The 25,469-nt window shown below is 38.9% G+C and overlaps 1 protein-coding gene across 1 annotated transcript in view; it reads left to right on the plus strand.

Annotated features, from left to right (window-relative positions):
• ctdp1 (CTD (carboxy-terminal domain, RNA polymerase II, polypeptide A) phosphatase, subunit 1) overlaps positions 1–25,469 on the plus strand; it is an 86,324-nt gene that overhangs the window by 13,278 nt on the left and 47,577 nt on the right. Inside the window, exons 8-11 of the mRNA XM_042506262.1 lie at positions 1,616–2,668; positions 7,310–7,451; positions 8,787–9,017; positions 12,125–12,278. Of these exons, the coding sequence (XP_042362196.1) occupies positions 1,616–2,668; positions 7,310–7,451; positions 8,787–9,017; positions 12,125–12,278 (1,580 nt within the window). The remainder of the gene's footprint in view (positions 1–1,615; positions 2,669–7,309; positions 7,452–8,786; positions 9,018–12,124; positions 12,279–25,469) is intronic.

Below are 25,469 nucleotides of genomic sequence, written 5' to 3' on the forward strand. Positions count from 1 at the left end.
TTCTTGATATCAGTACCACCGTCTTGTGTACTACTCTGTGTTGTTGACGGGTTATCACTTGAGAATTTTATTTCACGCTCAAATAGTGTGACTTGCACTGGAGTGACTCAGTGTGCCCAGAGGACTCTGCTTTGCCTACAGAGAAAGATTCTACACCGAGAGGTGCCTGCCAGCACAGGCAGCCTGAGCAAATCTTCCTGAGCTCAAATCTGGGTTATACCCTGGGTAAAATATGCTGGTGTGAAATGTTAGGAAGGTTATGACTAAGAGGTTTATAATCACAGGTTCACAGACCTTCCAAAACACATTCATGCTGGAGTGTATGGTGAGAAGAGGCTATAACTTTCACTGTTCGTGAGGTTATTTTGTGCCAAGTAGTGCATGAAATCTAAACTAAGCTGCGTTGCACACATCATGACAGATCATTGAAAAGATCCTTTTTAGTTGGAAGTTTTTAACCTGGAGATATGGGTCCTTTGGTAGTTTTTCAAAATGTATTTTATATTATTACTGTTGATGATAGGCTGTGAAGATTGAGTTTGTAAGTATGGTGCCTCAAAACTTGAACAAAATATAGTAAAAGGTTATCAGAGTCAAAAATATAACTATTTCAGTGTGGATGTACTGTGTTTACTTACAGAAGCAAGATAGTTGATTCGCAATAACATGACACCAAGTGAATTGCAGTAGTAGGACCAATACCAGTGTTTCCCAAAGAACTGCAATGTGTGTTTGGTGGCGGTGTGTCCATAAACACAGAGCAGGTGGAACCTGTCATGAGTTATTTTTTAGTTGTTGTGCTAGCTAACAGGCACAAGCCATGGATGTATAAAGAGAACTGGATACAGTGTTGGGTGCGTCCTGTTCACCCCTTGCTCAGTCCCTTGCTCAGTTGCACATGAAGCCAACAAAGTTTGACTTCCAGAGTTTAAAATTTGATGGTTCGGGCCCATAGAGCAAGCGCACCAAAGACTTAAGATAGTGGAGTGGCTAATGTCCACTTTAGTCCACAAACTTAAATAACGTAATCGTGCAGTTCTTTTAGGACATTATCCAACCGGATTGCTTAAACCCCGATAATGAAACAAGTCATTTTTTGGGGGTTATGATTCTCAAAAAAATGTATCCTCTGGTTTACAGATATCTTTTTCACAATGTCTAGTTACAAAGACTAGTTTTGCCCCCATTGACATCACATGACAAACCTGGAAGTTGTAATTCCATGGTTTGGCAAGTATGTTTAAAGAAAAAGGTATAATTTATGCTATTTGAAATGCAAAACTTTGAACCTCGATGTCTCATAACCTTTCAGAATGCAGATAGAGCCATATAAATTCAAAGGTGGCAATTTATTGGTAATGAGTTGTAGTAGTTGTAGTTGAATGGTTTCTAAAATTATTTAACAAAGTTATTTTATTTATTTATGTTTTCCACAATTTGTTGATTTGATTATTTATGCTATAGCCATTTATCTAATATTGAACACCTTGGAGCTCCATGGTTGTCAATTTGAGTAAATCTGATGTAAATAGGTCTGACACTCGAATCCTATAGTGTGTGGCTTTTCGTGCTGTTACCTCATCTATTGATTCTGACACGTGTCTTATTCCACCAGGAGGCCCGTCAAGTCGACCAGCAGAAACCACAGAACCGGGGACACTTGGTGCCGATGAGCAAAATAATGGCCCCAGGAAAAGGGCGAAAGATCACAACATTTCTGGAAAGGACGAGTCCACAGCATCTCAGTCTTCTCAGGGAGTCCCAACAAATGAACGGACACATCCCACAGGGGTTGTAGAGGATGAATCAGGACAAAGTAAAGAGTCAGAGACTGGGGTGGAGTCTGGGGCAGGGTCGGGGGAAACTCAGGTGGATGATGGAACAAATATTAAAGGAGATGATAGTAACAGGACACTGGTGACACGAGAGGCGCTGGACAGTGCAAACTCCTCAGCACCGAGCCATGGGTCTAATAACTTGGACTTTGAGCTTTCCAGTGATAGTGACAGTGACTCCATTACAGAAAAGCCTCCCTCATCAGAGAGTGATAGTGAAGGCAAATCTTGCCAGGCAAAGCAATCAGGGCAGGAAAGAATCACACGAGAGCCTGGTGATGGGGATGAGCCAACAGAAGGGGACAGTAAAGGTCGGAGTGAAGGCGAAACTAGCTCTGACTCAGCAGAACATTCAGGAGTTCTTCTACCAGTCCCGGAGCTGGGCAATGGCTGCTCAGATAGAAGAGAGCCAGAAACAGAGTCGCAGAATAGTGAACAATCTGGGGTCACCATGGGGGAGGAGCTGCTGGACCAGAGTATGGAAGATGAGGAGGAGGATGATGACGAAGCTGATATTGACCAGGACGATCACCTGATCTACCTTGAAGAGGTTCTGGAGAGGATCCATGCCGAGTACTATGCACGATATGAGGCCTACCTGAGGAAAGAGGTCTCGGAAATGCCGGACATCCGCAAGATTGTCCCGGAGCTGAAAAGCAAGACACTGGAAGGCACGATGATAGTGTTCAGCGGCCTGTACCCAACCAACTACCCCATGGAGAGGACCCGTGAGTACTACCATGCCAAAGCACTTGGAGCCAAGATTGGCAAGAATCTGATTCTTAACTCTCAAGATCCCATTCGGACCACGCATCTTATTGCAGCAAGAGCTGGTAAGTACAAATGTATGTATGCTGTTGAACAAGCATACTGTGGTTAGGCTTGGGTGGTATCATGGTATAACATTAAACCAGGGTATTTCGAAATTCCAAAGTTGTGACTACAGGAGTTACTCTTACTATTGAAATCATTGTCTGTAGTGCATAGTATGCACCACAGGGTCTCAGTCTCCAGTTTCTGCTGGTGGATACTTGCATATACAGTATACCCTGGTGAAATTTCAGGAAGATATTAAGGTATGAAAAATGATGTATTGTTCAAGCGTAACTTCAGTAGCTTTAGCAATGTCAAATATGTCAATGTCATTTGATCATTATCAACTCCATGGTGTTATTCAAACACAGTACTTTAAATGTATTTTGAACACGGTACTTTTGACAGCCTGACTGATACTGGATTTTGAGGACCAGATACGGTTGGGTGATATTGAACTTCCCCCACTGAAAATATTGCTTGAAGAAAAACAACTGCATACAAAATTATTGTCCAAGAAAAAGCTGAAGAGAGAGGTGCATAAAGACACATCTGCTAGAGTTGGGGTTACCTGGGTAGTTAGTCTTTCCCACAAAATTGAATCTATGTGTGGCAGTTGCTGACAAAGAGGAGAGGTTTCAGGAAACTTCCAGTTATTTTAAATCTTGTGTGTGTGTGACCCTTTCCTTTGATTCTTTGTTCCCTCTCTAAATTCGGACGTTTTTACCGGACCATAAATGCAGCGCAGGTGGAACTCATGAGGTTTTTATTTCCTTCTGCAGCAGTTTGAAAAGTTTCAGTCATGGGGTGGATAATTGATCAGATAATGTGAACAGAGTTCATCAGATTAGATTGAAAGATGAGAGGAGCATCTGCCGTAAGTGTTCCACTGCTCCATCTGTGCCCAGAGTACGCACTGTGCTCCAACATTGTGGTGTAGTTAATAACAGAACAGTATATTCCAACAGTGATTCTATTGAACAGTCCATCTCCAAAAAAGTAAAATCAATACGTGGGGGCAGGCGATTTAAACGTGGCAGGCAGCCACAAGTAAATGAATGTGTGAAAAACCCTAAATAATGTCCAGCATCAGATGTAAGGGAACATTACTTTTTTAGTTATCTACAACAGTGTTGTAAAGCATCAAGAAAGCAGTAGAAAGCTAGAGAGAAAGACTGTATGTAGTGCAAAACTCATAACAGGCGTTGCATAATTGGATATCTTTATCACCCAGGTATAAAATGATTTTAAGATACTTTTTTCTGATCTGCAAATTCTAATTCATGTCCCCTTTACTTAATACAATTATTTACTTGTTTTTTGTTTTTATTTTAAATTTATACACTTAATGATTTGCTAATGAGGCTTGGATTCAAGAAGGGTCATGCTAGGCTTGTTTGAATGCTGGGCTTACTGACGTATTGGCAGATTTGTGTGTCTGAGCTCTTGTCCAAACTTGAGCAGGGATAATTGAAATTGAATGCACTGTCATTACAATTAATTTATCTCCATTTAGCTCCAGTGTGATGAGCTGCAGTGAACATATGACAGAAAGCTTGTAAGGGTGTACCACTGCAGAGACCCTGGTCAAATTCTTTACACCTCTGAGGCAGCAGCAGTAAGAAATATTCAGATTGCATTCACTAATTACAGAATTTAAATGCACTGAATGGCTATTGCAGAAAAAAATGAGACCATAGTATTCTAATTATTATAACTAGATGTAAAGACGGATATGAACACATTTGTCGGGTTTAGCGTGTAAAGTGGAGAACATATTATTGTCAGTTATTTTGGAGCAACTAGTTGTAGATCTGGACTTCTCTGCTCCTTACGGCTCACATTGCACTGGTTGGCAAAATTTGATTCATGCAGCTTTAAATAGTAATGATTAAAATTGATTTCCGCATTTAGACAGCTCCCTCTCTGTAATTAGGTGAGCTTGATTGACAGAATCACGGATCACTGCATTCTGACAAGAGACAATCACGTTAATGCTGGAGGCTGTTTTTTTCCCAAATGAGTAAGGACTTCAATTAAAAGAGCTGGTGAAAAATGTATCCTATAAAAACTACTTTTTGCACTTGTAAGACCTAGATTATGTTGAGGCTGAAAGTAATGTACTGCCTCGATAGTCCCAACCCATTAGGTGTAAACCAAGCAGTGTGTGTTGATCAGGACGATTGCTTTTTAAGCCACCTTAAAGCACAATACTGTTGTCAGCTGTTACTGCTGACTGCAGTCGTACATTTTCTTGTAGTTCAAGATACAAACAATACAACAAAGGACTGAAAATGTCACAGCAGCTTCAACCCTGCTCGGGAAATGTTATTCTTTTTGAAGAGCACCAAAAGCGGATTAATGCCTGTATTACCTAATGAAAACAAGCACAGGGTGTGGCACTGTTGGTTTGGAAGTCAGCTCCACTGTGAGCAGCACTTGGCAATCACTCATCTTGAACGTCACAAGGAGAGGAAAATCAGAAAAAGACGAAAACAGGGCAACATGAGCAGTGGGTCACGTAGCCTAAAAGAGCTGCTGAAAAGCCCATTGTGTTGTCAGAATAGTAGATGTGTCCCCTTGTCCATTTCACACAAATCCTAGGTTCATATGTTTTATTTACTACTTCCTTTTACATGATGTTTTTTAGTGAGTGGTTACAGATGTAGAAAGGCTTTTTGAATGCCTTGGACCTTGGTGAGACACTTTAGTGCAGAATTATCAAAGTTGGCAGCCAATAAGTAACAGTTTCTCTTATTTACATGTTATTTATAAAATGGAAGATGTACATTATTACTTAATTGGGAGGCTGTAACCCAGAAGCCACACAGAAATCACACCTCTTGCAACCCCAATCCCCATCTCTCAAACAACCTCCTCTTGCCCTGCATGATTCTCAACACAAACTGAGATGGACACACAAAAAGAAAACCATTTTGTTTGTAATACACAGCCTAATTATAGAAAGGATATCCTTCACTTTTTTGCTGATGAAGCATTTTTGGGGTAATTTTCTAGCACTAATGGCTGTTTGGATGGCAACACCAGTCTGTTTGTCTAACACATAGACCATATAAATAATGGATGTAGCCATTGTGACGTCACCCACTGGTTTATGGACTCCCTTTCTTGAGCTTCAAGTTTGCCATTTTGGCTGTTCCAATCTTGTTTTTTCTTTTCTTTGACCAGAGAGTGGAGCTAACCCTAATGCCAGCTGCTTTCTTGGTTAGCACGGTCCATTTACAGCTATGGTTTCTTGTTATAATGCTAATGATAAATTTTGCTAGCAAAAAAAATGCTGTGAGGATTGACTCACTTCTGGAGCCATCCCCATATGGTCACTCAGGCAACTGCAGCTTTCAGCAAAATAACTGCACGAATAAAATACCCCCAGTGTTTAAAGGCCTAATTCTGTTGTTGCCAGGGAAAGCTCTTTGTATTTCTCAGTGCATAGTTGTGGCGCTGGCCGACTGTGCCACGTTTCCCGTGCAGGTGCGCTGGACATGCCGCAGAGTAAATAAATCAGGACCTAAATTATTTTACATTTGATTTGTTTTTGTTGTGTTTTTTTCTGTTTAGCACCAGTTCTTGTTTATTTTTCCGAATGCTTTATCAGTGTCCATGTTTCTTCAGTCTTCTTTGGATACTTTGTATTTGGACTTTTTAAAATTATGATTAAAAAGAGGGGAAAGGGCAGCAAATTACAATATGCCAAAATGACACATGAAGCTTCTGTCATTTGACTTTGCATGGTCCAATCTGTGTCAAACGTCACATGCTGCATAAGTGTCACAGCCTGAAGACACCTACATGTCAATATTTGGTTATAGCTCCACTACCTACAACAGGAAACAGGCATCTCCAGCCTGGCACGACATGGAGGAAACACTACTTCACTGCTGCGTGCAGTGGTCGCCTTTCTCAGAAAGACACAATATTATTTTTAAGCCATATCACCTAGCCCTACACTAAATCACCCCCCCCCCCCCAAACTGTCTTAGTCACTCTTGTTAGTTACCTAGTTATTCAGTCCAGTGCTCCAACAATCAACAGCTTCAGTATGGTCAATGTGGCGAGCTCAGATAAAGGCATACATCATAAATGTACGTCTAAAGTGTTTATATAATTACTCCCAGAAGGAAGGAGGGCAAAAGTTCTGCTCTCCAGCTTTGATGAGAAAACTACAGTATAATGAACATCCCTTTAATCAGTTTGTCAGGTTATGATACACAGCTCAATACAAAGCAGACACTGCATACTGTACACCCACTGGAGAGGAAATGTGATATTCATACACGACTAAAACAACTAAGGGTTAACAGCTCCAAGGCTCAAAGATTCAATTGGTTTCTTTGTGTTTAACATCAATAGGACTTATTCAAGCAGAAACACTACTCTCTGTGGATTTGAAAAAACAATGGCTTTCTGGATTTCTTAGAAAACAATTTAGCTGGCAGAAAAGTGAAAAATCTTCCTTGTTATCTTTCAAAATAATATTGATTAGAATAATTTTCTTTTTCAGGACAGAAAGTCTGATCATTGATGTGAAATGATTCAGCAGCCCCAGAGTGTGTGTTTGTGGTAATAGCTTTAGATTGTAAGGTCACACTCTGTTCTGATTTTCTTTTTTTTTCTCTCTCTCTTTGATTCCTGTTACCCAGGCACCGAGAAGGTCCGTCAGGCACAGGGCTGCCAGCACCTCCATGTAGTCAACCCTGACTGGCTGTGGAGCTGTCTGGAGCGCTGGGAGAGGGTGGAGGAGCAGCTGTACCCGCTGAAGGAGGACTACTCCAAGACGCCAAGGTAAAGGAGCTGTTTAATGAGCCGACTAACAAACTGCTGCCTGAGAAAATACAACGGATATTACTAAAATATCAACCACAAAACAAACACATCCTAAGATAATTCAAAATCTGAGTTTTCATGACTCCATGCTGGAGATACTAGATGTGGCCAGGTATACTATGTTTTCAGGTTGTAAATCTGTCCGTCCCATTTTCATAAAATAGATATCTCAAGAACATTTTGAGTTGGTTTTTTTTTTCAAATTTGGCATAAAAATGTTTACTTGGACTCAACTGACACTGTCTCATTCTCGTGAACATGATAACTAAAGAGCACCATGAGAGAATTTCTTCAACTTTGACACAAATGTCCACGAGGACTCAAAAATGAACTGATTTGAATTTGGTAGTTGAATGTCAAGTTCACCTTTACCTCTTTTCAATTTACAACCTCAACATACTCCAACCTTGCATTTTTACTAACAAATATACTTACCATCCAGATTTGCTGCCAAATCTTTTAATGACTTTGGCAGTTCACAAATCCATTCTCATTACTCCACGCATTCTGATAACTGTGATCTCCCTTTTTGCCGTACCACACAAAGCCAATTCTCATTTCCTTACAGAGGCTCATTGCTGTGGAATGCCTACTTGCATATCACCAAAACAACATAATTTCAGTTTTTCTTAATAATTTCAAGCGAGAATTGGGAGACAGCCTGATGAAACAAGCCCCTTAAGAGCCTTCATTAGTATATTTTAACCCACAGTCTAATTATGCAGACATGCACTCATAATTTGTCTTGATCTTTTTGTTGTTAATCGCTGACCCCATTGTATATTGCTTGCATCAAAGTATTATAATTCATTGTATTACTTGTAATTTATTGTATAACCTTTGGTGAGGTATTTCTAAAAGACCATTTGGGTTTCTAACCTCTCAGGCACCTGTTTTTCTGTATTCTTTTTGACCTGTTTTTCTGTGATTGTTTTTAATGGTGCGAATAAATGAAGATAAATGAATAAAATACAAAACAGGTTTTTTGCTGCAACTGAAGAATTCATACACTAATTACGACAAAATTTTGCACCAATGTCTAAAAGGATAAAATAATGATGTGGTGATAATTTATGTCCAAATGGTCAAAGGTCAACTTTACTGCGACATCATAATATTTAGCGTAATGTTTATTAGGCCAACTTTGAAACTGTGCTGATTGTGGTGATCCTCTCTTGCAGAGGAAAGATGTGTGTGAAGCATCCATGTTTTAAACTTTATGGGCTACTTGACTGCTGCACAAACACATGCAACCACAAGGCGGTAATTCCAGTTTTTTGTTGTCTGTCAAAGGAGCAACAGTCCAGCAGCATTCCCTGACATTCAGGGTTCCCTGCACAAGCATATTTTCCACCCAGCTCCCATCCAGCAAAGACCTCCAGCTGCAGCCCCCGAGGTTCGCACCTACGACTCTGTCACAGGGAAGCTGATCCGCAGGGGCCCTCAGGTGACGCGGCCGCAAACCTACCACCATGCGTCAGGGTCTTTGTTGCTCTCTGATCAAAGAGAGCAGTCTTGTCTCAGGTAAGAACAGAACTGAAGTGGTGCAAATGTTATTTTTTTAGACACTGGAATCACGGTTGCATAATGCTGTATATATATCCATCTAAAATAAAAAACATAATAGCCAGAACATTCATTCTTTTTGCTGCTGAAATCGGAGGCTTTCATCTTCCGTCTCATCACATTGTACGCTCCCAATAATGTCATTGTCTACATCACCTATGATGCAAAAACGCACGGTGGGTTGGCTCCAGAGGAAGAGTCTATCCCAATGCCTTTGCACTCTGCTCATGAAAATGAACCTATCTCAAAAATTAAACAATGCACATAGTTCAGATAACTTTCAGTGTTAAGGAATTTTCTGTTTTTTATTTCGCATTTTAAAAATCTTTTGGATCAATATGTTTTGTTTTTTTATTTTGTAAGCAGAAAACATGCAGAAACATGTCCAATAATTGTATTTTATGTTTAATGACATAGTTTCAATATTTTTATAAATTATTATGGTTTATTGACTAACATAACCTTGTCACAGAGGCTGTTCAGATTTTAGGGATATGAAGTATCTGAAGATTCTCCCACAAGTGACAAAATAATAGATGGGTTTTTGCATCGCATTACCCTTCAAAAGTTGAGCAGATCATCTGGAAGTTTTGAATCCATCCTCTGTGAAATCATGAACTATCACCTCCCAGAAATCCCTCGTATGTCCGCTCCCACGTAAAAGGGGCTTGCTTTTCTGTTATTGCTCGCATAACACGCCGACGTCATCTTCATTTGGAAATAATGAGGGCTAGTGCAGTGGCTGCAATAGAAATAAACCTGCTAATGGCTTGAAGATCCATCGATATGCTTCTAGGAATGTTATCGTGAGAGGAGAAGTTGCATAACATCACTCAATGGAAACAGAGTCATCTCGCAATTGAGTTTAATAAGTAAAAATACCAACGAAGGCACTGGCAGATCACATCTATTGCAAAGAGTTAAAATGTCACATGTTTCAAAGCCAAAGCTGGGATAAACAGTTTTCACAAGCTGTGTGGTACTCCTCAATAATGGGTGCGATGATAATTGATTGTATAGTTGGTGGAGTATCCCTTTAATGGCAACACTACAGTTAAGGGATTATTTTCTACTAACAAATGAAAAATAAATGTTGATATTGCCTGGCCCTCAACAGTATCTGCAGTCTCTGTCAGTCTTTATATTGACAGGAATAGTGGACACCCTTTTTGATTGCATTCAGAAAAACCTTTGGGGTTTGTGCAGAGCTGAAGTATGTAAAAAAGTGAGAGTCATGCTATTGATGCACCTCTGTTAAGTGGTGACTACAGAATGGCTCATAACAGATCTTAAATGTGTTGATTTGTCCTTCGGGCCTCATTTCCATTTCTCCCTTCTCTGTGAACAAAGACAGCTGTTGGTGTAGTGCAACACTTAACGTGCCTCTTATGGTATGGATTTCTTATAGTGTTTGGTGGCAGGAAGTGTGTTGTGCAGCTCCTACAAGACCCTTGGAATGTGTGTTGTATTTATTTGTATCAGTAGTCTGAGTCGTAAAGAAAAGTACAGTAAAATCCAGGCTACTTTATACGACTAGAATAAAACTCCCAGTGCAAAATACTGATCCAGTTGTATAAATATTTGATTTTCCAGTCGCGTCTTCATTTAATTTCCACCCACAGTTTGACAAGAATGATGTGGCAGGTGCAAGGAACGCTTTACAGTTCCTCAAAGTCACCTCTGTGATCTTTCACTCCATTTGTCATTCATCTGTCAGTCACAGATGCTAATGAAGAGTGTGTCCTCTGTCTTAATGTGTATTTGTCTTTGCATCTCTAGAGGAATAAAAGCTAACTTTGCCATCTCTCCCTACTGGAAAGTCATGGAGGCTTAATGTTTTGAATTGAATCTATCTGTGATGATACTCTGCAATTAATAATCAGGAGCATGAAATTGGCCCGCATAATTCATGGATTGGAGGCACTGCGGAGTTTTCAGGGACTAGCATAAACTGGGATTTAATCATCAAAGTTGATGTGTTCAATTAAGCACTGCCAAGAGGAACTAACCACTCGTATGAGATTTACATCTAATAGGCCCTCGCTGCAGAGGAAGACTTGTTTAGATTTATTGATACTGGTGCCATTATTGATTCTGCTCATTGGTCTGATTCTTTATTGATTCCTGATCAGTTAATTGTGTGTTGAAATACAAGGCTGACAAAGGTTCTTAGCATCAATGCAATTGTTTTATTCATTATCTGAAAGAGCAACTAAACCCCCAAACCACTTTTTTCAATTAAAAGCAATATTTATGCGCATTCAGTATGTGGTACAGAATAGTGCTAGTGCTACCCCAGTGTACAGACATGCAGAATTGGTAAAAAATATTCTCCACGTTTAATCAATCAATAGTTAACCATTAATGTTCCTAGTTGGGAAGCAGTGGCACTTTTGTGTAGTGTCACATACATGACATTCCCAGAATATGAGCCGATATTGTGCAGAAAGGTGGAGTTTCCACAATTATTTGAAATGACCATTTTACAGACATTACCAGCAGCACCGCTGTCATATTTCTTCATGATGCCACTCTTTGGCCCATTTCTTATTCTTCACTGTGACCTCTTTGTCAAAAGTTTCCAGCAGATTAGACACATGAGATTGATGTTATTGGTTTACTATGCCCACAGTGTCAGAAAAACATGACAACATTAATAAAAGGAATTGTTAAATAGGAGGCATACAATTCCAATAGATTGGACAATTTGGAACCAGTTCTTGATTCCCATTCCTATTTGTAACTGTTGGTTCCCAGCCTCATTCTTTAATCTTTCACTGTACATCAGAAAATAGACTTTGTTGTGAAATGTGCTGATTATGGAGTGCGATTGCAGTTCCTGTGAGGATAACTGTAACATAAGAATGCCCTTAAAACTAGAACAAGCAAACAAGACAACAAAAATAAACAAGAAAGCAATTATCTCTTATTTCTTAAGAAGGCAATGTGAATAGGTTCTCACAGAGAGATAGAAGCTGTTTTGATGGCTGATTTGTCTGTTAATTTTATCACTAAAGCAGTTCATATTCATGTTTTATGCTTGTGTGTCTGTTACTTCATCACAGGGGAACTTCAAAGAATCAGCAGGATGACGTGACGGGGTCTAGCCAAGATGATGAGCAGCCGGGGCCGTCCCGTCGGAAACGACAGCCGAGCATGTCAGAAACTATGCCTCTCTACACACTTTGCAAGGAAGATCTGGACAGCATGGATAGAGAGGTAATAATGGGGAGGGATTATGGTGCTACCTTCTGCTTGCTATTGTTTTGCCCTCAAAAAAGAAAACAGCATTCAAAGTATCAGAGCAGGAATGTACAGAAAGGCTTTGAAAATCTATAATTATAGTGAGTCTATTACATGTAGAGCCCCAAGTGGCAGCTCCAAGGCTGAAAAATGAAGCTAACAAGGAAGTGCCAAAAACTGCAGTTCCTCTAATGGCCACTTGAGTTTGCTTCCAAGAGCGAGTCAGTTCGCATGTTAAAATGCCTAATTTTACAGCAGAAAAAATTAGCTCGGTACAGAAAATAAACAAACAAACAAAAAAAAAACTGTTTTGGTCCCTGTAGTTAATTTCAACATTCATAACAACTGTATACAGGGTGATTTTTTATAAAACTCACTTAAAGTTACGCATAATTAGAGCATGGTGGCTTTGAGTTACAAGATGGGTTCCCTCCATGGGCAAATTGCTAGCATGGTGACAAAGTTTGTTGGGTAATGTAACCACGGTGTGTGCCTAGATTCGCAGAGTATAAATTATTAAGTATAAATTTAGCTGTCGCCATAGGCGTCAATTTAAGGAATTACGCAGGTGACACACCCCCTTCAATATTTAGAGTATGCGCATATGTCCCTTCCAATAAACACATGACGATGGCAGGGAACTTTGACAGGATTTTTTTGACAGAATTAAAGACATAAGACATACACCATAAACTGATGTAGGAGTTGATGTAGAAAGAGGACCCTAATATTAAACCCCCCTCCCCAAGCTAGCAGGTAGTGTTTGGGTTACCTCCACCCACTTAATCAAATATGGTCACTTCTGGCTCCAAAGATTCCAAAATAGGGATGTCCATAAATGCTAAACTTCGATGCTTCAGAATGGGAGTCCACAAACCAATGGCTGAGGTCACATTAACTACGTCCATTATTATTATTGCTATTATTTTTCAATCTGTGGTAGAGCCTTATTCAGTGTTTTGTTCCTTGTTTTAATTTGCTTGATGTGACAGAGTTCACATGGTCTGTAAGAAACTGGAGGGTGTATATACACTAACCAAGGCATTCAAATACACAGTGTTTCAGCAGTGCCTCTGTGATATCTTTCGGGGTTAAATCTTCATTGCAGCCTCACAGTGGGGTATATGTGTATCCACCTATAGTATATTTGCTTTGCATCAGCCAGCCGAACAGCACCAGTCCCCACAATCAAACAAGCTTTATTGATGTCACCACAAACATCTTGATTTTCGGATGACTTGCTGCGTGAGGCTTTCAGTCGATTCAACACTCCTGCACTCCTGATTCATTATTTGTACCTTTTTCTTTCTCTCCATCCCTCCTTTTCTTAACTGCATCAGATGAGAGCCTTCTGATTGCCTCTTTTTTGTATTTCTGATGGAGCTGTAATTAAGTATTTATGTTCAAACTCAGCACTTACTGCTTGCTTACACCACAATAGAAGTCTTTCACTGGCAACCCATTTGAAGGCTTTTATTGGTAAGTAGCCGCATGGTGTGTTGACCAAGGTTAGTGGTCAATCTACTTTATAGGATTATGGATGTGGATGTTTGTATGCTGGGGCAGCAAGGACTTTCTCATAAGGTTTTTGTGGCCTGGTTGTATTTTGCGGTGATGTGTCTGGTTGACTGGCATCCTTTCCACGTGATGTCATTTCTTTGTACACAAAATGTGTCTTTAATGTTGCATCTTTCTTACTTTACCGTCTTTACATCTTTTCTGATATGCAAATCCTTACATCAGTCTAGTTTTTGTACTTTTTGCCTCCCCTGCGCGGCATGTGAAGTGATTACTAATGTCTGAGAGCTCTGCACCTCCCGCTCAGATAAATGCTCTTTAATGGAGTCAGAATTCAGTTGATGCTTCAGCGGGGGAAAAATGTGTGATCTGTCAAGGGCCACTCAGTGGGTGTTTATTGCGAAGAAAGAGCTGTATGGATTGTTCACATGGGATGTGGCATGCGGCAAACCATGTACAAGGTGAAGTCACGTGTTGGTTAGTGGAAAGTATTTGTTCTCTTTTTCATTGAAAAGCTACATTGGTTACCACTAAGGTACTTTTAATTTTTGCCTTAAAAATAAACCAAATCTAATATTTTGTACTTGTTGAAGGTGCATCGCAATGTTAAAAAAATTAAGGCAGTTCTAATGCTGAACTTACTATTCAAATGTGTATTTTTTCATTTTTTATAACCGTGTTGGCTAACGTTAGCAAATCCTGTCAATCCAGTGCGATTGTATCCCTTTCAGAGGCTTTGTACCTGGTGTCTTTTTTTTTTTTGGAGACTATATAAAATCAGTCCAGAATGACACCCAATGTCATTTTTTATTATTTATCCATTTTTCTGTGTTGAAAAAAGCTGTTGTTAGCCGTCCACTAGCCATCTATGATGCCTTTGAGACTGTCAGGCCAATCAGAGGCTGTGTTTCTGTCCGAGTGGCTCTGTTGGGAGTGGTTTGCCTTCGTACTACAGATTTTCTCGTCAGTTAGTAATTCCAAATGTGTATTGATAATGTTGGAATTCCGTCTAAGGTATAACAAAAACATGCTGGTAGCAGCATTGGCAATGCATAAATCTGTTTATTAGGGGTGGGGACATGGCTATAATATAATATAATGATAGTTCAGGGTATTTTTGTGGTAATAATATTCTTGATGACATGATAAAATACTGAGTTTTTAAAAAAAATAAATTTTAAGAACATACAGCTTTAATAAAATAAGTGCAATAGTTGTATATTTTAGCATTAATGTAGCAAAAAATTAAGATAAGCTCTCAGTCCTTTTATTTGTAAATGACTGTAAAGATTCAGATTGTGAAAAAAATACAACTATAACAAAAAATACAATCAACCACAAAAAGTCTAAACAGTTGCCAAATCCACTCACTCAGCACTGATAATCAGACACAAACACACACAGAGACCTCCTTTTTTGACAGGCTGTTGTGTTGCGATGGTTATCCCACATTCACATATTTTTTTGTCAAGTGTCACATAGGTTTACATTTACATTATGACAGGCTCACACCAAAATGACCTGACCAAACTGATTCCTGCCTGCACACAGAAAGAGAGGAGAGGGAGAGAAATTTACTATATTTACTTTTTACATGCACTGTGCAAGTGAGTAATGATTTCCAAACACTTTGAAACCTGGACTGATGTCATTTTATTGTGCTGCATTCAGATGCCTTCCACAGGTATTTAAACTTTTAAAACCGAAGCAAATTGGTTTAATTTATTTCGAAAGCATGGATAAAAAAAAAAGGCAATGAGCAACTTGCAACTTGGCCAGAAATGTTCAACAAAGTGAGAAAGAAGATTTTCTTAGATTATTAATCTTAGATTATTTGTTCTTGTACCCCCCCCCCCCCCCCACCACCACCACCACCCCCACCACCACACACCACACACACACACACACACACACACACACACACACACACACACACACACTAAATTTTGAGTCATTTAATTGCCTTTTACCCCGTGTATTTAAAATTAATCGGGCCAATCTGCTTAGGTTCCAAAGGGTTAATGCTACTGGAGCTAATGTGCTTCACACTGTTCACTCTAGCAGTGTGTGAAGCAGAAGCAGAAAAGGTTTCATAAAAAGCCTTTGCAGAAGTTTTTGGGGGGGTGAAAAAGTTATTAAGGATTCACACAATGAATTCAGACAAGACACAATAAATATAAGGGAAAAGCTTTAAGAATTTTACAAAGAAACTGCTCTGACAGAGAAGCTTTTTGTCTTTTTCTCCTCAAACCACTAAATCAATCACAGGTTATAGATCCTGCAAGGAAAAAGGTACTTTGTTTAAGATTTAATTGAACGATCTGGATGTCAGTGTGAAAGGTCATGTTTTCCATGACGAACCGACTCCTGTTAGTGGGATGCCAAACAGGCTGCCCAGTTGTTAACGCAATTGAATTCTGAAGTTAAATAACTGTAGCTGCAGGCGACTGCTCAGTCTGAGAACTGCTGCGCCATGGCTTTCTGAAAATAGACTTTCTTCTTTTTTTTTTTTTTTTTTTTACAACTTTTGTGTTTGAAGAAGATGCAGGGCTGCATCTCATATCCTCTTAAAATGACTGACCTAGAATATTGCCAAAGCCAACAGCTGTTTAATATTTCTCTTTTCATTTCATATCTCCAAGCTTTCAGGATGCTACTGATAAAAATCTCTTCTTTTGTGTTTGAAGATGAAGAAATACCCTATTGATGACTTTGAAAATACGTTGACTTATTCATTTAAGGATATTTCTGTTGGCTAAAAAGCTTATGTTAGAACAGATTAAGACTCTTGAATCAATTTGGTTTGGTTTTGCTCTTGCCTGTGGCTTTGGAAGCCAGTATTGTAACCCAGTGACCGTACTCTTGATAGTAGCAGATGAAACAGTCTTGCTAAAGGTAATTGCACCTGCTGCAGCTCAATTTGTCCTTCATGTACAGCAACTACAGCAAAAGCAGGACATATTTTCAGAGTTCACGTCTATGTTTATTACACACCATGACAACCGCAGCAGGAAGTACACTGGAAATTTTGTTTCTATTTTTAAACTGGAAATGATACATTGTGTGATTGTGTTTGAGTCCAGATGTATAGACTGAGAAGGGTTCTCTGCCCCCTCCTTGGAAATTCTACTGGGTTTTTGAAAAGCAGAGAATGTGCTATTAAAAAGTGTATTTTTCGTGATTATATGAATGAATGCAAATTGTACAATATGTCGTGGAAATGGATGGCCTTGAGTCATTGTTGATCGCATGAATATATTTAATGTTTTATAGTTTTTCATTAGAAAGCATTTTGAGCAGAGGTTAATGGATATGGATTAATTATTAGATTATAAATTTTTCCCTCATAACATGTTTTATAATCAAATTACTGAGTCCTTTTAACTGTATGTAACTCCTATGAAAATGGGTCATATTAGGCACAATTTGATAATTCATGCTACTAATTTGGTATTTATTCATCTTCTTTGAACTCCTACCGAGACGAGGGCACAAACCCTATTGACCCCTTTCCCTTATCACTTAGCCCTTACCCCTGTGTTAACATCTTAGGGTTGGGGTCACAATTCTTGTTGGAATAGAGGGTTAGGCTCTCGAAACAGAGGTTTTTTCAGAGGCACACTCCAAACTAAGTGTTTTGAGAAATCATCAACAGCACAAGAAACCAAATTTTTTAATATAAAGTTAAAAATTTCAACAGCCATGGCATTATCGTAATTTAAGTTTGTTTTGATGGATGATTGTCCTTCTCTTTAAAACAAGTGTACAAAAAAAATCCTTTGTTTTCCTAGAATTAAAAAAATTGCAGAATGGCAGGGTAGGAGCAAGGGTTTTTAATGTTAACCAAAATGGCACCAGTAGCTGATAATGAAACAGACTTGTTTGATTCTCTTATAGCCTTAAACCTTTTGAATGTATCACGAGCATCCATGCTTTACCAGGCTTGGACAGTATATAAAATTTCATACCTTTCTGAAATTTCACAGGGGTATGAGGGGTTTTACGGTATAACGTCAAGACAGAAAGTACACTACTTACTTTAAGCTTTTTAGACTAATAAATTCACAATAGAAACCCACAAAATGTTAAGGAAAGTTATATTCTTTCACCTCTTTTCTGTTTTAAAAAAAGAAATACAACTGTACACCTTTTGAATTCAACTTTCTCTTGGTTAAGGAAGACTGATGAGGCTTCATTGCCTACTAAACTCATCATAAAACTCACTTAGCTGAAACTCAACAGCACCAATGTGAAACTCACCCAAATCAATTTTGTTGCTCTTGCTAGTTATCTAGTTACTGAATCCACTGTTCCAACAATTACCAGCTCCACTTTGGTTCCACCAGTAGAGACCCCAGACTGAGCTCTGCTGGTGCGTGCTGTGCACTACATACAATGAGTTTAATAGAAAGAGGAGTGCCTGTACATATCTGCCAAACATATCTTCGGGATTTCTTTTACCCTGGTATATCATTATACTGTGATACCAACCAAGCCTATACTTAACTATCTCTAAATGGCAGATAGCATTCTGATTATATAATTATTGCCATTGTCATGTTGGTTTATGCAAACACCATCTACAACTAACTTTAATGATGACATATCAGGGTCTTGAAGGGTTTCCCCATTTCACAGGGGAAGATTATAGCCCCTATAGCCATTGTAACACAAAGGGCACTCAAAAACAAAATAAATGGGATTGGGCCAGGATCTAACTGCCCTGTGTCATCACTTCTAGTAGAGAAGTTATCAAAACTACTGCATTTTCATTCATGTCATCTCAGAACCACAAAGATCTACGCTTTCTGTCAAAGTCCTGTGCTTGGGCTTTAATTTTCAATCTTTATGAAAGGCTAAGCTCTTGCTAATGTGGCACTCTGATAGTTGAAGATGGAGTTGGTTAATGAGCTGTCCAGTACTTACACTAGCCATTGTTCCCCCAAACACCAGAAGCACTTCTTGTGCAAATGTGACATTTGTGAACGCTTGAGCATAAAGCTGAGTGAAGTTCACAGATGAGCAGAGAAGATTTGATTGTGTTTTTTGTCCCATCTGGATGTTTTGGATGCAGGCAAAGCTCATTCCTTTCATTTTGAAGGCTTTGAAATGCTTCTAATGATGTAATATATTCCAAAAGAAAATGTCAGGCGCTAAATTTATCAGTTGTTATGAGAATTCTGCATGGACCTGAGAGCAAAACCTGACATATACCTGTGTCTTTAAAACCCATTCCCAGTGCTCAGGAATTGCTATTGTAATTTGGAAGTTGGATTATTTACTTCTTACAAGCAAAGCAAAATCCATGTCCAACACCTTTTGTACCGTAGAAAACTAAAGAAATTGACTCCAAGGAATGGCCCTTTGTAGATACACTGTATTTCAAATGTCAGCCTCCTCGGACTGCCTTAGCTAAAGGGCAGTCTGTGACGTTCTTAAACACTCTACATCTTCAGGGCAAATGAAAAGAACCAGTCTTAATTGGCTGGAGCAAAGTACACATCTGAGTCAGATAGACAGCCTTATGTTTAAATGTCACCAGTGGTTACATGCTGCTATGTGTCAGTTTGCCCGGAGCAACATGCGCAGAGTTACCCAGCAAAGAACGACATCAGTGTGCCACCTGGGTGACCTTTCTTGGAAATTGCTGTTCTCTTGTTGGCTGTGTGATGACTGGGACTGTCTGCATTCTCTTTCATCGACTACTTTTAAATACACTGTAATGCACCATATAGACCATTCGTTTTTTTTGTTTGATATTACTTGTCAGGAAAGGTTGTCCTAGGTAATCATATGTTCTAGGACTGTCACCTTTTAATCCACAACAAATTAAAAATAATGTATAATTCATTGAAATTAGTTTAAATGCAACCCATTTTGCCTAATCCTAAAATGTGCTTCAGAATTAATATAATTTGGTTCTTTTGTGGTATCTCTGCTGCCTCACTTAAATGACAAGCCAGTGGTTCTCGAAGGCAGTTGCATTACATATAAAGTAAGCACAAAGCCAACACATTACTACTTAGACGGTCTGTTGTCTTGATTATAGGGTCAGCTTGGCAAGCAAGTTTTATCCATTTAGCACTAAGGGTGTAAACTGCAAATTTAATTATATTCATTTGTATTTATTTCATGATATGCTATAACATTGATTCTTTGAACAACAATACCATCTTTGCTGATGTCACAAAGTCTGCCACCGTGTGATTTTGTTAGGCTGTTAGCACTGTTTGAATGATAAAGAAGTGGGTGTGCTTGGATCGAAAAAGTGACACAGATGTGCCATGAGAATTTCAAAATAAAGGTGTATCTCTAAGATGATGTAATGCATCAATGTTTTCACTTTGCATTGATAATATTGGTGTCATTGATCACTGAATCGATATGTAGGTCCAGATCGATGTATCATTACACCCCTATTTCAAACTAGTTTCATCAATTACTTATAGGACAATACGGCATACAATGGGTCAGATAGTTTAATAATTAACAGTGCTTATAGTCTACTTACCTTACCATCACTAAGCTATAAATAAGCTGCAGTACACAAGAAACCTGATCACTGGCCCTGGATTCAAAAAGACTTTGAGACTCAACCAAACAAACACAAAATAAAACTAAAAGCTAAAAGCAGCTGTTAACTCCAAACTTTGGCAGTTATAGCCCGTAGGATTACCAGTGGCACACCCACTAATGGGCCAAAGAACACCGCCATTTGAAAGATTTATGCCGCCAAGTGGGAGATCCTTATAAAACCTTTCCACACTGTATATGTTAAAAATGAGGAACCATGTCTGCTTGATCTTCAAAAAAAAAAAAAAAAAAAAAAAACATCTGATTTGATGCAACTGAAAACCTGCAAAACAGATCGCTTATGCAGCTAGCGTGGACTTTTTGCTTGAGAAGCTAATTCAGTAAACAATGACATTATGCTGTTTTAGGATGTTTTGCTCTCAGATTTCAGGATAGCCTGCTGAGCTATCGTTACCCTGACTGTGCGGCCACCTTCCATTGTGACAGCACAACATTAATTCCGTCAAAGAAACTGTCAATTGAATATTTCTCTAATGTTGGACCAACAAAAATTTACTGAAAAGCTTGGTGTTAGATTTCTTATCTTTGGCATCTTTTAATGCGTTATGTCTAGACCACCTAATGACTATGTTAAAATTCTATTTAATCTCAGCGGCTCAGATTTGGGTAACCTTTGCTCTAAGAACTTTTTCTAGACCAAATGACAGTAACACTGTGGAGATTTACATCCAATCTTAATATGTTTTATAATAATATATGTTTTTTTTTCACTATTATTTTAATATCTGGGATGAGTGCCTGTCTGCCTTTTAGCAATCATTCATGCAAAGGCTACGAAGAGATATGCATTTTTTTTGCCATTTTGAACAGTTTTTTCTGTAACCAAAAAAATGGCTTCCTCATATGTGACCAGTCTTTATTATATCAACAAACTGATATTTTATCAACACATGGCTGTGAACAAAATCAAACGTTGATCACAATGACAATTAAAGTCAGAATCTAAATCTGGGACAATGCAGTTTAGCTTTTAAACATTATTTTATGTCACATTTGCATAATTAAGCTGATGTATAACTGTACATTATCTTAATTACTCAAAATATAAGTAACTGAAAATAAACAAAAGCAGCCCAAAGCTGATGCCAGCCCAGTAACCACTTTAAAAAGTTAGTGTTGAGCTCTGCTTTGGTTCTTTTAGAAGTGAGCTCCTGAAGCTCTCCTCCCACTTACACAAAAACGCCACCCAGATACTCTCCCAGTTTGACCTCAGATGATCCATGATGAGCCGTATCCTTTACTGAAAAGACAGCATTGCCTTGTGGGTGTATTACGTTATGGGCTTCTTCAATAATGGATTTCTCCCTCTGGACTTGCTTTTAACTGGAGCACCGAGGGATGTGGAGACACAAAACTTCTAATAGCCAGTGTTTAAGACGGCTGATAAATATATTTTTAGCAAAGTCTAAGATGGGAATCATAAAAAAATAAGAAGTAGACCACCGTACAGTGAGATGTGTGGGAAATATATAGATCAGGCTGTGATTCTGCAGGTTCCTGGAAGAGACTGTAATGTCAGTGATAGTCAGGAGCTAAATGTTAGTTATATCACAGTCATTCATTACCTGGTCTTGTGATATTTGCGTATTTGTACTGATGTCAGAACTCCCTCAGTGAACTACTACACTATAAAAAAAGACAGTAATGGTTCTTAGCTTGAAAATTTCTCTGCATTTCTGCTTATTAACAAAAAAAACCTCTCATTGTACCCAAATAAAGCTCGTTCTGATGAAAGGGATTATCAACCTTTCTCATTGGAGACATTTCATCATAGTAGGGAAAACATAAGTGAAGTCAAGTCTTTTCATAAAACTAGGCTGTCTTTACATTAAAAAGACAACCATACTTTTGAAATTGGTGCCACATAACCAAAGAAAATGAGAAAGGCACTGTGGCATTCGCTTTTGGTCAAGAGGTAGAAAATCTACAAATACCAGAATGCAAGGAATTTATCAATCCCTTTCCTTGTTCTGGTTCACAAAATGCAAATGAAATCCAATGCCACATGAGTGGATTAGTCATGAATGATTATAAAACATAGTAAGGTGAAGATTTAGACACAGGTCAGTGTCGGTGTGACATGTATGATGCCATGGGGGCCCTTAGAGAAGCGGCTCATTAAGCCCGGGATCATAGGAGATCCAGCTCAGTCATCAGTCACAGTGAACCCAGCTCTCCCTTCGCCTGCAGGTATTGATCTCCCACATCCTTGGTGAGATCTAATCCCTGTGAGGTACTTTGGAGGACAAGCCTCTGCATAGCTCTGCAGAATAGAGGGTTTATTAAGGAATATTTGTCATATTATTAAGATAAATAAAGGATCGGAGACCACTGTTTTTTGTCGAAAAATAATCATGTCCGTACAATAAGGCATAATAATGTGTTTTTTGTCCAATCGCATGGTCCCAGGACAGTGTTTTGCCCCATTTTTTGCTTCTGGAACCATTGGATATATGAAAGCCTTTATTGCTTGGTGGCAACAGATATGTGATTACAGCTTTGTGTGAAGTATCACAGCAGTCCCAGCGGAGCTCCCACGGATATAAAATAGCACATGGTGTGAAAGATCTGACTCAGCTGACGGAGAGGTTTCTGTCGATTTTAAAAACCATATTTAATTATGCTCTTCGCAGTTGATTCCCAAGATTACTTAAATTGCAGTGCAAGGCTCCTCCTCAGCTGGCCATGCTGCCATGACCTTATACAAGTTCTGCTTCTCATCTTGTGGCTTCACAGGAAGTCTCAGCACAAAGCCCCAAGCTCTGATAAGATGTGAAGGCTATGAAGAGAAATGCTATGGCGATACTTGCATTTGTTTGGCGTCCAGTCCGTGGAGATTATTGTGCTTTTTATACGCCTTGCAGAGCAGATGAATAGTGGGGGTTGTGATGTGATCCTTTCATGTCAGTTGCACTGTTCTGTGTGCAATTAAGTTATGTCAAATCATTGTTTTCCTTTAAAATGTTTGGAACCAGAACACTTGAAACTACGGGATCTGACCAGGAAACAACCTTTAGGCCTGAAAATGAAGGCAACATGTGGTAAAAACTGCAGTCCCTCCAGTTGCCGCTTGAGGCTGGCACCAATAGCGAGTCAATCTCCATGTAAAATGCCCAATTTTACCAGAGAAAATAAATGTTTTTACAGCCTTTTACAAAAAAAACAGTTTTGGTCTGTATAGCTAATTATCCTGTTCAGGACAACTGTGTGGGGATGAATTTTTAAATAACTCACCTGTTAACATTTTATTAAATATTTTATTTATTTTAATGTTTCATTTAATTATTAAAGTATGTGGATGCTTTGATTGAAAGGACCAAGTGCTAAGCGTCCCCTCAGTTGGTTGGCTAAAATGCCAGTCATCAAAGTTTTTCCAGTCTATGGTTTTAGGGCTGGAAGCAATTGTCACATAAGTGCTTTTTCACTTGCATGATAGTTTATCAACTTCTGGATTTGGCCTACTACCAACAAATAATTCTCAGTATTAATCAATGTGAAGATTATTTTCTCAGTCAATTTGTTTCATAAAATGACACAAGAACAAGATTTGCCCATTACAGTTCCCAATTGTTTAGGCTGATATGTTCAAATTGGGTGTTTTTTCTGAATTATAATTTAAAACCCAAAGATATTTGGGCTCAATATCATATTTGACAGAAATAACCGACACATTTCCATACGCCCCATTCTCTGAAAAGCAATATCTTGAGAATGCCTTAAGAGAATTACTTCAGATTTGGCTCAAACATCCACTTGGATTTGATGCACTTATTCGACTTTGGTGGTTAAAGGTCAAGGTTAATGTGACCTTGCATCTGTCTCATTCTTGTGAACGCAATATCTCGCAAACCCCTTCTTTAAATTTGGCACAAACGTTTACTTGGACTTAACAATGAACTGAATAGATTTGACAATGAAAGGCCAAGGTCACGGTGAAATTTCGTCCATCACAGTTTCTTAAAAGTTATATCATAAGGAAGCCTTGAAGGAGTTTCCTAAAATTTGACACAAACATCCACTTAGATTAGAATTATGAGGTCAAAGGTCAAGGTGGCTGTGACCTCACAAAACATATGTTTTGGCTACAACTTAAGAATTCACTTTCTATTGGGGAAAGATTTAACACAAATGTCTAATAGTATAAAAAGATACAATTTTCTCACTGAAAAAGCAAGAAAAAAACCCACCAGAATCATCAAACATGCAGTTGTGATCACAGGCAGCACTCACATCCAGCTCTCAGAGCCTTACAATCAAGAGAAAAAAGAAAAAAAAAGAAAAGCAGATTGCATCACTGAGGATCCTTCACACCCCTTACAGAGTACCTCTGGCCAAAAGTAGAACATACAAGAACTCTTTTATTCACACCTTAATATACTTATTAAACAGGGCAAAATGCACTACTTTGTAAATGTAGCATTGCACACATGGATTTAATGATTTGTGGAAATGTTGTATGAACTTATGTGAGTCTTATGGGTGTGAATGCTTCTTTTTCATGTTTGAGCCCCTAACCTAAGTCAGTTTTCTGTCACAATATGATAGACAACAAAGTTGTTTGAGTCTTTGAATTTTATGGATGTAAACTGCAATTGCAACTTGACAGCTGCAGGGAGGCATAAATCTGCGAGGCAGTAATTTTAGTTGTTTAAGAAAAGGACCAGAAAAAGCCCAGAATGCCACAGCAGTCGTGAAGTCATCAGTCTGTCGCTGAAAGCTGTGTGAGTGGTGCTGTCCATGGTCCTGAAAATTGTTTATGCATTTCACTGAGTTTCACAGGCACGGTTTAAAATGCAGACCAGTGCTACAGGGTCAGGTTTAGTTGACCATTATGTCGACACAACCAGCAATTTACCGCTCCCAGACAAGCCACTCCATCACCCGAACCAGAACCCATCATCAGTCCCTAAAGCTTGAACGCTATGAATATTCCCCCTGCGCCAGTGTTCATTTATGCACTGTCCTTAGCAGCCTGACAGAAATATTCTCAGTCATCTGACTGTGGCAAGATGTCCAGTTTTGGTCTTCGCTCAAAACATTAGCATCCATTCTATC

The sequence above is a fragment of the Plectropomus leopardus genome, chromosome 18, assembly GCF_008729295.1.
Source record: "Plectropomus leopardus isolate mb chromosome 18, YSFRI_Pleo_2.0, whole genome shotgun sequence".
Taxonomy (NCBI): domain Eukaryota; kingdom Metazoa; phylum Chordata; class Actinopteri; order Perciformes; family Serranidae; genus Plectropomus; species Plectropomus leopardus.